Below are 16,223 nucleotides of genomic sequence, written 5' to 3'. Positions count from 1 at the left end.
AATAGCATGATGCCCTAGTGAGGTTTATTAGGGCTCTAAGACATACTGGAAAGCCCCTCATGTTCACAAAAACCTTTCAGACGCTTCCTGCTTTTTTAATGCCAGTCAGAAAAATACACAATAAAGCTAGTTAACTATCAATTTGGTTTTGATTCTGGTCACACTTAAATGAAAAACAAGATTAAATAATGCAAGAATTAAAACTCTGTATAAAGTTTAGTTTAGGGTTGCAAAATTACAGGAATTTTCAAGGCTGGAAACTTTCCATGGGAATTAACGGGAATAAACTGCTAATTTGAAAAAAATGCAAAGTTGCCTTTAACAGGGAACTTAAATGTAGTTTTAAAATAAAATCTTGCAGCATAATTTTGTTTAAAACAAGAAGATTTAATGCAATTTCAGTTGAATTTCTACCCGGCACAGTAGTCAAATGCACACAGCACACTGCTTACTGAGACACATTGAGGTCACACCCCCTGAATGTACTTGCATCCTTCTATCAACCTGTTTCTTGACGTGAATGTGGGCGCCGCCATCTTTGAGCTTTCCAATTTATGACTTCTGGTGAAGCTAATGGTAGTGTATTGCGAAGGACACAAGTGTGCCATTTTGACTGGTTGTTTAATGTTTATTATGAAACCCAAGAAGATCGACATAATTTATGCAGTTAGGGGTTGCCATAATAGCTAATACAAACGCATTAAATCTCTACAAAACATTTGTTTTAACCATAATCCATGCACAAGAACTGAATGTGGCGCACTTGCACTCATGATCTGTATTTACAAATCCATCCAGTAAAACCTTTCATAGAAACTACCAGTACACAATAAATGCAATAATTATTTAAAAACAACTAATATTATGCTGATTTATTTATTCTGCTACAATATATTATTACAAAAATGCGATTACAGTACAGAATATATACGACATAATCTGCTTAGTTAAAGGATTAGTCCATTTTCTTAAAAGAAAAATCCAGATAATTTACTCTCCACCATGTCATCCAAAATGTTGATGTCTTTCTTTGTTCAGTCGAGAAGAAATTATGTTTTTTGAGGAAAACATTGCAGGATTTTTCTCATTTTAATGGACTTTAATAGAGCCCAACATTTAATACTTAACTCAACACTTAACAGTTTTTTTCAACGGAGTTTCAAATGACTATAAACAATCCCAAACGAGGCATAAGGGTCTTAGAAAAATAAAAAATATGTACTTTTAAACCACAACTTTTCGTCAAGGTCCGGTCCAGCGCGACCTAACGTAAATGCGTAGTGACGTAGGGAGGTCACGTGTTACATATATAAAACGCACATTTGCGGACCATTGTAAACAATAAACTGACACAAAGACATTAATTAGTATCAGTTGACATACAACAAAGTAGGAACGGTCCTCCTTCAACACACTTGTAAACACTGGGGCGGAGTTTCGCGTTCGTCCTCTGTGACCTCTTGACGTCATGACGTATTGCGTTAGGTCACGCTGGCGTATCACGACCGGATCTACATGACGAGAAGTTGTGCTTTAAAAGTTGATATTTGTTATTTTTATTGTCAAAAATGACAATCGTTTGGCTAAATAAGACCCTTATGCCTCGTTTGGGATTGTTTATAGTCCTTTGAAACTCCGCTGAAAAAAACTGTTAAGCGTTGAGTTAAGTATTAAATGTTGGGCTCTATTAAAGTCCATTAAAATGAGAAAAATCCTGCAATGTTTTCTTCAAAAAACATAATTTCTTCTCGACTGAACAAAGAAAGACATCAACATTTTGGATGACATGGTGGCGAGTAAATTATCTGGATTTTTCGTTTAAGAAAATGGACTAATCCTTTAAGGTTTGTAATAGTTTTTAATGTGTTTGAGCGTACTTTTGTTATGTTTTAAATGAAAAACAAATACTTTAAAAAGTAAGCAAATAATTTCATAAGCTCAAGTCTCCACCTAGTGCGTAAGAAGCGATGTAATAATATTTCAATAAAACGAAAACAATACTCAATACATGTAGTAGTTTAATATGTTTATTAGGGTTTGTTCAAATAACTTACAGTGTCTTGAATGATACTGCTGACTGTGTCGAAACGCGTGAAGCTTGACATGTCGCCATAAACAAGTCCATTAAGAATTGCCATTTAAGAAAAACTTCACACCAGACCAGAAGGACAGTTGTGACATTTTAAACCAGCCCCTGAAAAGTTAAAAACACGAAGTCTTGGTAAATTCCATGTACAAACACTCGACTGACTTTCCCATTGTAAAGATACTGATATCTGTCTGCTTTTATATTTGCGCATTGAGGGTCCGTCACCTCCGATCAACAACACAAAATGATTGAATACATCTTCATATATCAAGCCACTTTTTAATTTCATCCTCACACGGGTTCATACATGGCAGGTGTAGTAAATATTAACTGTTGAAATCGTGTTTTATGCGTGCTCCCACTACACTGTTTTTTACCGGCTGAATATTGAACCGGTAGTCTTGGACCGGAAAGGAAATACATCACATATATTAATTCCGTGTTCGGGAAACAGGTGGATAGCATGCACAGATAATTTCTTGAAGCCAGTAAATCAGATATCTAAATGCAAGCTAGCACTATTTCATTGAAAATGTATGAGGCTAGCTATTATGTTCCTAGCTAAAGCTGTGATGGTCTTTCTTCCACATTCTGCCAGCCAGTTTTCTGTTATCATACAGAATTACTGTACCACCCAAACATTTGGACACATTAATATTTTTAATGTTTTTGAAAGAAGTCTCTTATGCTCATCAAGCCTGCATTTATTTCATCAAATAAATCTACATGTTGATGAGCGTAAGTATCAGGATTCTTCAAAATGTATATTACCTTATGACCAAACAAAATGTTAATTAATGTTTGTATGTGATATAGTTTATATACATTTCACAAAATTTTCAAATAATTCCCATAAATTCCTGATGTGTTTTTAATTTGCAATATTTCCTAAATTCCCCTGATTAAGTTCCCATAAAACATTTCTAAAAATTTACCAGAAACTTTCTGCCATTTTGCAACCCTAGTTTACGTATTATCCATGCATGTCCAAACTATTATACTGCATTAACAGAAGGAAGATTTTTATTGTTGGGTTACTGAAAATAAAAGCAGATGTGACGTGAAGCAGTGCTTTCACTGTCAGTAATTCAAGTGTTTGTTCATAAAATTTGTTTACAAAAAAGTTTGTATAGAGTTATTGGAGGAACAATGTTTGTATATGAAGAGTTTCGTTGCAAAACGAGATAAATCCATTTTTTAACATTTTTGTCAAAACATGTTTATTATTATGTTATCATGTTATTATTTTGTTTTATGGTCCTACTTAGCTGTATTTTTTAAGTTATGAAGGTTTTAAATCAAAACAAACCAACTGCAGTTGCATTGAAATTAATTGGAATGCACAACCAAAAAATGCGATTTCTGAACAATTTAAAAAACGGTGGTTATCTCGTTTTGCAACAAAACTCTTCATATGTAGGAAGAGAGAGAGAGAGAGAGAGAGAGAAACCATGATTTCTAGAGTTATCAAAGTAAATTATCAGCAAAAAAATTATCTTAAAATAAGTCTTGCATCATTTCACTGAAAAAAAATTTTTAAGCTACATTTAAACAAAAACATTTAACAAAACAAAAAAACCTTTTGGTTAATTGTAGCTTAAATAAATTGATTGCGACCACTTACCTTAAAACAATTGAGTAAATTGAATGAATCATTCATTGAGTTTAATAAAAAATTTTAAGGTAAGTGGTTGATATCAATTTATTTAAGCTACATTTATACAAAAAAGATTAGTAAAGTAACATAAAATATAAAACTTTTGTTTAAATGTAGCTTAAATAAATTGATTGCAACCACTTACCTTAAAACAATTGAGTAAATTGAATGAATATTTTTTTCCAGTGTAGGGTCTGTTTATACCTGGTAATAAGATGCGTTTTGTCCATCGAATGACAAGTGGACGAGAGAGACAAATTCACGTTTACACCTGCCGTTTTAATCCGTCTCTTTTGTCCACTTTTGACCGCTTCTGTACCGATTACTGAGTGGGTGGTCTGTGGGCGAGTTGTTTATACACGAACGGGAGAAATGACAGGTTTAAATTGGCCCTAACTAATACTATGGCAGAGTCTACTGCTTGTGTTGTTAGTAAACATCCTCCACAGTGTTTTGTGTACGTAAGAGCTTTCTCTGATATTTCAGAGCAATCGATTAAAAAAGCTTAACTTTTATGCTCGCAAAATGAAACAAAGATAAAAGTGGCGGAGCGCAGCAGCTTTAGTTTTATCCATGAAGGCCTAAAAGTCATGTCCGATGTAAAAACACTGTGCTCGATACATCAGAATAGATCAATAGGTGGTCTTTTGTGGCTGCTCGAACACAAAACACAAAAGCTTTCCGGTTGAATGCGTTTTCGACTACCTCTGAATATAGTCTAAAGTGGATGAGCTTGAAACGTTTTGCACCCCGTTTACACCTGTCATCATCCAATCAACCAAAATGCGTGTTAATACCAGGCTTTAACAGTCTCTGAGAGATGATACAGATGACGGTTTAGATAAAACATTAATAGTAGCCTGCATTCATTTGCATAGACGAATAATAAACACAATATGTTTCTACAGAATGGAGTCAACAGAGAAATGCGAAGCTGTCATCTCAAACTTCAATGGGAAATTTCTCAAAACCCCAGCTGGAGTTATGGGTAAGTCTCTTTGTGTACACATGCCTAATGTCTTTTTTAACTGTTTGCTTGGGCCTAAAGACTCTCTGTACGAACACATTCATTCATTTGCTGGTAATGATTCTTCTTGGATGGGGGCTAAATGGAAACAAGCTTTGGGGCATGTGCAGAAGCATTCAGCCGTACCAACATCTGTCAAGATTCAGAAATGCTGCACGAAACGCTTAAACGATAAAAGCTGTGAGAAGTTACACGGTGATGATGTATCAGTAAAAGCTCATCGATTGGTTGGTTTGGTTTGTGCTTGTGTCATCTTTGTGCGTATTTAAGAGGTACATTGGCCCGCTGTGGCCTCTCTAAGCATTTTAATTGGATTATTAGACTAAAATAGTCTTTGCTGCCAATGACAGAAAAAAAGAAAGTGGATTATAGGAAGACAGCTCCCATATGAGATGTCTGTTCTCCAGGCACCGTGGGAAAGATGATTCATGGCATTTCCTTTAACTCCTCCGGATAAAATTTGATATAAAAGGGTCAGTGACAAAAACGGTTTGGCAAGATTGGAAATTCAAAAATCTTTAAAAAAAACTTGTTTTAAAACCTGCATCAGGTTTATTTCAATGCACATTTATGTATTTATGTGAATTTTATGCAATAAATTACATTTGCACCATTTTTTATGAAAGTTAAGACTGAATGGACCTGAAAATGTCAAATGTTGTAACCGCCAATTGCGCCAAAGAATGAGAAATATTAAATACTTTATCCACGTTGATGGCATGTAAGCGTTATAATCAAAAAATAAATAATAATCATTTTATTAGTTATTTCTAAATGTAGATTTTAATGCGTTTTTGTAATATTTGTCCTGATATATGCTGAAAACAGCTCTGTTTTCTAAATAATCTTTGACAAATGATGTAAAACTGTATGTAACAAAAATCATATTACATTTAACTAGATGATAAAATTTTATTCCAATTTTTTAGGAATATATTTATATTTTCATTTTTAAAAAAAGAGAATGTATGCAAGTAATCTGCATATTAATTTTGAAATTTTAACCCTTTTACATTTAATTGAGCTATACGGACACAAAATAATTAACGTCACGTCATTGACCCAAATATAAAAGTAAGCGTAATGTGTTTTTTCTTTTTCACATTCCATGTTTTTTATTAGCAAATTGAAAACGCTGTGGTAACAACTACCAAGTGCAGAACTTTAAATACAACGGTGAAAATAAGTTTTTGACACATCAGTATTTTTATCAGTAAGAGGATTTCTAAGTGGGCTATTGACACAAAATTTCCACCAGACGTGGCCATCAAGCCAAATATTGAATTCAAACAAAGAAATCAGAAAATTTAAGTATACAAGTTGAGTCATAATAAGTAAAGTGAAATGACACAGGGAATAAGTATTGAACACACTTTATTTAATACTTCGTAGAAAAGCCTTTATTGATCACAGCTTCTAGACGCCTCTTGTATGGAGAGACCAGTCGTCTGCATTGCTCAGGAGTGATTCTGGCCCATTCTTCCACACAAATGGCCTTTAAATTGAAGGTTCCTTGGGCCTCTTTAATGAACTTTGATCTTCAGTTCTCTCCATAGATTTTTATTTAACTAAGTAGTGCAAAGTACAAATATTGCAGCCGTAAATAGCAAAATCTAGGCCTACAGTGACGTTAAGGGGTTTCTTACTTTGTCTCTCTTTCCTCATGGCACCGTCAGAGCCGTTGCTGTGTAAGTTTGCAGATGGAGGACAGAAGAAGCGACAAAGTCAGAATAAATACATCCAGAACGGGCGTGGTTGGGCGAGAGACGGCGAGGCAAGACTTGTGAGTGTTGCTCTATTCTTCATGGAGGGTTCGGGGGGACAGATCCCCCTCTATCTGAGGATTCTCACCCCTAAACTTATCATTAAAAACTTGATTATATTGATATATATACTTTAAATTCTTATATAAGTAGTTAAAAAATACAAATGCAAACAGACAGAAAAATGCATTTTAAGTTGAAAAGCATAATGAGTCCCCCGTCTCTTGCCTCACAGTTGTTTGTTGAGAGAGAACAAAGTTGTTTAGTAGTTGTTAAACTCCAGAAAGTCGACGTCAAAGCTATTTTATTACCTTTAAACATCAGATTAAGTATTTATTTTCTCTTTAATAAAGATGATGCGTCATTATTAAATTAATCATGGCAAAAAATGATGTTAACTGACGTATTTTTTCATAGCATTGAATATTATATGGCACATATTATGCAAAATCCACTTTTACAAAGAGTTTGGACAAAAATTTGTGTTTGCAGTGTGAGAACACAACCACCTACAATAAAAAAAATTTTAACCCAACCCGCCTTTTTTAATCCCCATTAAGCAAAGCACTCTCATTAGACATGCTGTTTTGATTTTCTTGTTAATGTGATGTCACACTAGCAAAACCCTGCCCACGGCCACTGACTGACTGTTTCATTTGTTGTCATACCGCGGGAGGAGTGAGTATGAGTCATGCAACACTTATAACTTATGATTTACTACATGTTCGTGTCATTTATATCATATGCACTCGCCTATTTCCAACATAAGACAGAAGTCTTACTTACCGCGTGCAACTCATGACCATTGTTTTCATAGGCAAATAGTTATAATCGACACACATTTTTTCTTGGATAAATATTTTTACTGAACTTGTTGCGGTGCATTATGGGATTCCCTTCTGTCGTAAATGCTGCCTACATACTGTTTTGGTACAGAGCTCCTAATGTATGTAACTATATTATTTGAGATCATTTATAAAACAATGATTGGTAAAAAAAAAAGTGTTTCCAAACATCTATACCCTACTCAGGGCTCCAGACTAACTTTTTTCACTAGGAGCACAGTGGCCCCCGACTGAAAGTTTAGGGGCGCAACCAGAAAATTTAGGGGCACACACCGTAAATCAACATGCTAACCAAATATTCACATTTCTACTAATTTCCACTGTATTACTAATAAATACTTTAATGATAAATGCAGAAAGTACTTTGTGCTGTTTTCAAATTCAGTGTCACATCACAAAAAAATGGTCAATTTAACTGGTCGCACATGATTCCAAAACGGTAAAAATGAAATGTTTAACTCTAGGGGAGCTGGAAAATAAGCATATTTTCCAAAAAAAGGTGGAGTGTCCCTTTAAAAAGGCTAAATCAGCTACCTTATGCTGGATTTTTTAGTAGGGTAATCAAGCTGATAATTTCGTGTTTTTAAATAGTAATTACTTTCTACTATATTACATTTCTCCTCATTATCACATGCAGAATACAGCCGAACAATATAATTACGGCACGATACACACAGGGTTTCCTGTCACAGCTGATAATTCAGTTATTCCTTAAGGAATATCTTCCTGTTCATCCATGCTTGAACGGACAGAATTGTAGGATTTTGTCCACACTGTGAACACACATCTCCAAGGCTAAATAATGATTTGTGAATATGGAAGTAAGGCCTATTGTATTTGGGAGACCATGATCATATCATATAATTTTTTTAAGGTGCAATGTGTAAAATTTAGGAGGGGCCATTGATAGAAATGTAATATTTTCTCAGATGATGACGTGTTTGTCCTACCATAGCTTTACTATGCGTTTTGAAAAGGACAGGTGACCTTTGGACTGAGCCATTGGTTGCAATTCAGAGTCTCACAGCTAGATGGCACTAAAACTCCCCGATTGCACCTTTAAAAAATGTCACACTTACTCCAGACTTGGTGTTAAACCAGATCAGACCGAATGTGCTTAAGAGATTTTCTGTTTGTGTGCAGATGGCTTGCATTTTAATGATCTGTTTTTGGTTTATAGGCTGGAATGACCCTCACATACGACCCCACCACAGCTGCTATGCAAAATGGGTAAGAGACAACCCTTATAAAATATCCTCATCCACAGATTCACAATGCTAATGTTGTAACACTGATTGGGCAGATCAGGCATGACAAAAAACGGGTCCACTTAGATCCAAAACCGAAGATCAGAGCGGGTTTGGGTCTAAAGGTTTCACGTGTGCATCGGACATGGGTCGGGTATAATAATGTTGGCATCGGGTCTCTGGTAATTTAAAATGAATGTGTTTATGACCACCAGCCCCAAGACCACCCAAATTATCTCACGTGTGTGCGTCAATGTCCTTTTCCAATCCCCCCTCTGTCTGCCAGACCTGTCAATCAAATTGAAATACACGTTTTAGCGGTGACCTTGGTGTCGTCGTCAGATAACAAAGTAAAATAAATGGAGCAGTGGGCCAATTGGTTGCGAGGCCAACAGGTTTTTTTCTGTCTGACTGGTGCGTGTGGGGCTGCATACTGCACACACATTAGGGCCGTTTGCATTCAGGTCCAGTCGGGTAAAAAAAATTCATTGGTTCGGGACGGACTTGGGTCAAATTTTTTCCATGTTTGTCTCAGGTCGGGTCTTTATCTATCTATCTATCTATCTATCTATCTATCTATCTATCTATCTATCTATCTATCTATCTATCTATCTATCTATCTATCTATCTATCTATCTATCTATCTATCTATATATATATATATATATATATATATATATATATATATATATATATATATATATATATATATATATATATATATATATCTATCTATCTATCTATCTATCTATCTATCTATCTATCTATATATATATATATATATATATATATATATATATATATATATATATATATATATATATATATATATATTAGGGATGTGCATCGATGCATCACGCTCCCATTAAAAAGACCTGTCTAAAATCGATTCGTGAATCGTAAGGCTCCGATTCAGTGTTTCATGCACAGCTTGTGCATGTACTACGGCATCGATGCAGTAGGAAGTCCTTATCAATCTAAAATCACTACAAGTTTGACTCGTTTATAACGTGCATTGAAAAAAGCAACACTCGTCAAACACAATCATTTAAAATATTCTTTATTATCATGAAAATACCTGAAACAATCTGAAGAACAGCGATATAAATATTCTGTTAGACATTTCCTGGAATAGTGTTTGGTATGCTACTTCTTCTGTGGCACAAATTGTGATTCTAAGCGAGAGCGCCCCCTGGCTTTGGGATGTGGCTGCATTTCACCGTAATTCATTCAAATTCATTCATTGAGAAAACGCGCATTTGCCCTATTAATTGTCACAACCCTAATAAATAAATAAATAAATAAATAATATATATATATATATATATATATATATATATATATATATATATATATATAGATAGATATATATATATATATATATATATATATATATATATATATATATAGATATATATATATATATATATATAGATAAAGACCCCGGGGTAAAAAGTGATTTGGGTCGGGTACATTCCTGATCTAGATAAATGAACCTTTACTTACAGTGGACTATATGTAGGGGACTCAAAACCTATTGAGCTACCTTCTTGAATAGCAACGAAACTGCAGTAAATAATCTTAAGTGAAGTTCACATTGATCCCAGAAAAATCCCATAAAGTTGCCAGCATGCCTTTTGTGTGAACTCAAACACATCCTGTAATTGATTCTGGGATCGCTCCAATAACAGGCACCTACAGTAGTAACATTGACGTAACATTTCCTCAACAAAAGGCAGAAACAATGCCTTAAGGGGGTGTTTAGTAGTGAGGAGGATGCATGTGTCATCGCAATAACAAGTTATCGTTCAGCTCTTTGACACGAGGGAAATCATTGACAATGTGAATGAGCCAAAATCAAACAATCCTGGACAATTTTTGTGCATTTTCTGTATTCTGTGTGTAAAAAGGCTTAAGATGCTTGCAGTGCTGTCTTAAAAATTGAGCAAAATGTCTTTTGAAGATACTTTTAAAATTGCCTCCATGTCAGGAGTGCACCTGCTATGTTTCACCTGCTAAGAATTTGTATAATTAAAATCTCTGTCTAAATTTTTAGAAATTATTTAGACAATGAAACATTTTAGGTTCTGCTATATTGTGAGTTACGTTGCTGTTTATCTGTAACTGTATCCGTATTATACAATTTTTAAATTCACTTCAGTCTGATGTGATGCAGTGCTTATGGGTCCAAACGATCTCAAATGCTATAGTGAAATAATAGAAAAATCACGCTAATATACACTCCTATCATAATGCAAAACTACTAAAAATCCTATAATCCTAATTTTATCTCCATAACAAAAGAGATGACCAGACATGGACTCATGAACATGTATTTTATTATGTATTATTAATATATTGCTTTCGTGATTCATAAGCCTGGAGATTGCAGTGCAGTACAAGGCGGGTTTATACAATTTTTGCTTAAATGTGTAATATGAATAAACAGTGCACATAAACGGCTGTTTAAATAATATCCTCTATTAAAATAAGTGGAGACTTGGACCCAGAAACAATATTGCTTACGTCATGACTTAACAAGCAAATTTACAGTCTTGCTTTTTAAATGTGCCTCTTTTCATTGACTCTCTTTGTCTTTTTCATAACAGATTTTATCCGACCGCCTACAGTATTACAAACAGAATGATCACGCAGACTCCAATGTCTCAATACATCTCACCTGTGTCCACATACCCGGTAAGATAACATCCAGTTAATATCAGACTGTATCAAGAGCTTAGACATGGATGCATCTAGGAAAAGTTCATGAAAGTTACAATTCTAAATAATTATTGTTTTTTCAGGGTGTGCCAAACCTGTAAGACAGGGGTCTTAAACTCTAATTGGCTTGGGGTTATTTATGATGTTAAAAGTTTCAATCAATTATCAAACAAATATAAAAACGAAAGTCCATGTTGATTCCAAACTGAGGCTGTGATGGATGGACGTCCAGAAAGTGCACTTTAAACCTAATGTTTAGTATCAGGATGCTGGTCATTCTGCCATCAAAACACAGAAAATACATCATTTTACACATTTCCACTGGACAAAGAACCTCAGAAGTCATGGATTGTTAAAATGAGAATACGACCTAATTTTAGGATAAGAGCAGAACAATGTGTACATAAATCTGTTTTGTTATTGGCCTGTTTGTTAATCGGTTCAGTGATGTGACTTTAATTATTCTGTGTCCGTATGGTTCAATTAAATGTAAAAGAGTTAAAATTTCAAAATAAATTTGCAGATTACTTGCATACATTCTCTTTTTTGAGGATCAAGTCTAAAATTTCTGGTTTTATTTCATTTTTAAAGAATATGGGGGATAATTGCAAAAATGTAAATGTGTTGTAACTAGTATTTTTTTAAATGAAAATATAAATATATTAGGGATGCACGATATATCGGGCGACATATCGTTATCGGCCGATAACTGCTTATTTTTAATATTATCGGTTATCGGTCTGATAGCAAAATTAGGCCGATAAATGAAAGCCGATAAATGATGGATTATTTTGGTTTGTTGAACCACTTCACTTGCTCATTGCTGGCCATGTGGAGTTTTGATTGGTGCTTTCTGTGACATAGCATGAAGATGACATGTGTTGCGGGCTTAAGAAGAGTATGCTAGTCTAGCGCAAAGACAAGATGTCCGCGGTCTGGGAGTTTTTCATTGTGAAAAAATATGAATATTTATCGGCTTATATATATCGGTTATCTGCCCCCAAATATAAAGAGTTATCGGTATCGGCCAAAATTTCCATATTGGCGCATCCCTAAAATATATTCATATAGTTTAGTGTAACATGAAATTACATACATTTTTACATCATTTGACAAAGATTATTTAGAAAACAGAGCTGTTTTCAGCATATATCAAGACAAATATTACAAAAACGCATTAAAATTGACATTTAGAAACAACTAATAAAATGTTTTTTTTTTATGATTACGCTTATGCTATCAAGGTGGATATAATATTTTATATTTCTCATTCTGAGGCGCAATTGGCGGTAACACCATTCGACATTTTCAGGTCCATTCAGTCTTAACTTTCATAAAAATGCTGCAAATGTAATTTTTTATTGCATAAAATGTACATAAATACACTATGTGCATTGAAATAAACCTGATGCATGCTTTTAAAACAAGTTTTTTTTAAAGATTTTTGAATTTCTCATCTTGCCAAACCGTTTTTGTCACTGACCCAATCGCTAATTTCTCACATTGTAAGCATGCTTACTTTTCTCACTAATACAATATTTTATGACAACAACAACTAAGTATACATGTCCAGTTTGTATAGATCATAAGAGTATGTCCCATCATGTATTTTCTCCGTTATGTTTTTAAAGAAAAGTAAGCATGAGCACAACATTAGAAATTAATGATTAACCAACAGGCTAATAACAAAAGATTTTATGTAGGGATGCACCGATAGGATTTTTTGGGGCCGATACCGATGCCGATTTAAACAGACAACTTCTGGCCGATACCGATGCCGATACCGATATTAAACACTTGTATACAATACTATACAGTTGGTCTATTAGCTAGTTTATTTCTGCATCAAATTATTTTTACTGAACATGGATTGGATCTAATTAACATTCAACTGACCAACATAATAAGAGAGGCATAAATTAAGCTAAAACAAATATAATAAGCATGACAACCTTCAAAAAGGTGGTTTTTGCTATTCAGCATTTATTTTATTAACAACATCAACTCATTTTTTACATATAATGGATTTCTTTATGCAGTTAATTAATAAACAATCGGTATCGGCCTTTCTTGTGCTATTGCCGATATGCTGATGGTTTCAAATTCATCAAAAATCGGCCGATAAATATCGGTGGCCGATACATCGGTGCATCACTAATTTTATGTAAACATTGTGCTGCTTTCATCTCAAAATCATATGTCCCTTCTCATTTTAACAATCCATGATTTCTGAGGTTCTTTGTCCTGTGGAAATTTTTAAAATGATGCATTTTCTGTGTTTGATGTCCGAATGCCCAGCATCCTGATACAAAACAATAGGTTTACAGCATCAATCCCTCACAGCCTCATTTTGGAATCAACATGGTGGTGGAATGATTTAAGGCGTATTAGGGATCAAAACAATATAATGCTAAATGAATGATAGCCGTCTCTATTAAACGCTTTGACCCACATGTGTGCTTTTAATGTTCAGGTACAGAATCCATCGTGGGTCACCCATCAGCCATACATCTTACAACATCCTGTAAGTCTCTTTTATCCGTGCTATGTGATTGCTTTCTTTCCTCTGTTTATTCATGCTGGACTTTTAGCAGTGTTTGTTTGGGAGACATCCAGCTGAACTCCATCTTGACAGATGGTTTGGGTGAAGCGGACAGAGACGTAAACAGCAATGCAAAGAAACAGTTAGCCTCAGAGATCAGTAATGACTAAGACACGCTAAGTAACTTACTCAGCTATATAAATGATTGTGACAAATGTATTTTGAGTGTGTAAGTATTTAAGCTAATTTTTTATAAACTCAGTGTACACTACATTATCAGGCTCACAGCATCTAAGACATAGGTCATGGAAATTTAGCTCTTTAGTCGGTGAAATTTGACATTGGCCTTGAAATGGGAACCATGCATTGAAAAACCATAACACCAGGTCCAAAACGTCCTGGCAAACCTCAATTATTAATAAAAGAATCCTGCTTACAAACATTGATTAAAGTGCTAAATTGAATAAACATGAGAGATAACAAAGTTTGGTGTTTTCTTTCAGGGAGCTGTGATATCGCCCTCCATAGACCACTCCATGTCACTGCAGCCCACGTCCATGATGTCTCCTCTCTCTCAGCAGATGAGTCACCTGTCATTGGGCAGCACAGGAACGGTCAGGATCATTACTCGTTTATTGTTTTGTTTTCTGTACGCTGTAACATAATGTCCCAGACAGGTGCGTCATAATAAAGGACAAACTCCATGTTAATCTTCAGTGTTTCTTTTCCCAAAGCTGAGCGCACATTAGAAACTATTTTGTTGATCACTTTTGTTCACTTTGGTTCATGCCAGTTAACTTCACTCACATAATTATTGGTCCAAAATTATTTTTTATTTCATTTTATTGGTGCATAACAGCACAAGAAATCTTAACTCATTCCCCGCCAGCATTTTTTGTGATTTTCACAAAATGCCTTCCAGGAACATTTTCTTCTTAAAATATATAAACATTCAAATTGAAATGAAAGAACAGACCCATGCCTTTAAACAAACAATAAACAAACAAAACAGGGAAAAAAACGTTTTATCCTATTTTTTTTCTCTCTGCTTATAAACTTAAATATGTTTTTTTTCTTTAAAAAATTTTTTTTAGCAAAAAGCTGAAATAATTACATTTTTGAGAAGGAATTTTGTTAGAGATCAGATTCAGAACTATTATCAAAACTTACACAAAGTTTAAAATTAGTAAATAACATTTTGGCTTCAGTTTTTTTCATAAATTGGGTAAGTGTGCCATCTAGTGGATAATCGCAGTATTGCAAATGAACATAAAAATTCATCAGGAACACTTTTTTATGCAAATGTTTTCTCCTAATTGACGAGAGAACTTGTCAATGGCGGGGAAAGAGTTAAATGGCCTTTGGATGTTAATGCCAACGGCTTGGTTTTCACACAAAGTTTCTAATGGTTCCAGTTAGAAATACAAACACTGAAAATAAAGGACAACTAATAAAAGTCAAATAACATTCCTGTCACCGGTCAATGACTTAAATTACATAAATTATCTCATATGTATTAACCAACAGCAATTACAAAATGTTTGGATGTAGAACGCCACAAACATTTTTTATTTTGTACCAGCTTTACAAACACACCGCAAAATATAAAACTAAACAGATTTGCATTTCCCAGAGCAAATATACGTTTTTGCAAAGCAGCACTATGATAATATAGTTTAGGGTGAAATGATGTTTGAAGTTGTTGAAGTTCACATGAGACACCACGTGAGCCAACTACTGGTGAATTACCAAATTGTAATGAAAACATAAAAGCCACCACAGTATACTGTATAATTTAATGCTCACTTTAATACCATTTAATTACTAAAGAGTAAAAATAAAACAATATTAATACTATTCATACGCATACAGATATCATGGAATTAGGACATTATACTCATGTTCCTATATTAAACAAATAAAGAGGGATTCACAATGCGCACAACTCCAGATGACTTCAGCAAAAATACACAAAATAACTTCATAAAAAATGCTGAAGGGATGAAAATGATTCCACTTTAGTTTTTATCAGCACAAAACTCACAGCAGCAGATTTTGTATTTTGTACAAGCACATGTTCAGGTTTCATGTGAATTTCTCTCTCTATCTCTCTCTTTCTCTTTCTCTCTCTCTCTCTTTGTAGTTTATGGCAGCTAGTCCAGCTCTTCAGGGGCAGTACATCGGCCCATACACACACATGCAGACCCCTGCAGTCCCAGTCGAGGTGAGTTTGTGTTACTTTTTTTTCAAGCTATAGCCTCGTACAGACCTAAAAAACTAAAAATGAATGTTCAAGGACAGAGCTGCCCTAAAATTTTCAAGTGAATCTCAT

The 16,223-nt window shown here is 34.4% G+C and overlaps 1 protein-coding gene across 3 annotated transcripts in view; it reads left to right on the top strand.

Moving 5' to 3' along the window:
* Positions 1 to 16,223, top strand: part of rbms1b (RNA binding motif, single stranded interacting protein 1b) — a 70,197-nt gene that overhangs the window by 48,092 nt on the left and 5,882 nt on the right. For all 3 annotated transcript variants that reach the window (XM_055216279.2, XM_055216280.2, XM_055216282.2), the window contains exons 6-12: positions 4,655 to 4,734; positions 6,441 to 6,556; positions 8,562 to 8,611; positions 11,238 to 11,325; positions 13,823 to 13,873; positions 14,395 to 14,505; positions 16,035 to 16,115. In XM_055216279.2, the coding sequence (XP_055072254.1) occupies positions 4,655 to 4,734; positions 6,441 to 6,556; positions 8,562 to 8,611; positions 11,238 to 11,325; positions 13,823 to 13,873; positions 14,395 to 14,505; positions 16,035 to 16,115 (577 nt within the window). The remainder of the gene's footprint in view (positions 1 to 4,654; positions 4,735 to 6,440; positions 6,557 to 8,561; positions 8,612 to 11,237; positions 11,326 to 13,822; positions 13,874 to 14,394; positions 14,506 to 16,034; positions 16,116 to 16,223) is intronic.

This window comes from Misgurnus anguillicaudatus, chromosome 17 (assembly GCF_027580225.2).
Source record: "Misgurnus anguillicaudatus chromosome 17, ASM2758022v2, whole genome shotgun sequence".
Classification (NCBI taxonomy): Eukaryota; Metazoa; Chordata; class Actinopteri; order Cypriniformes; family Cobitidae; genus Misgurnus; species Misgurnus anguillicaudatus.
This window is presented reverse-complemented; position numbering and strand designations above follow the sequence as displayed.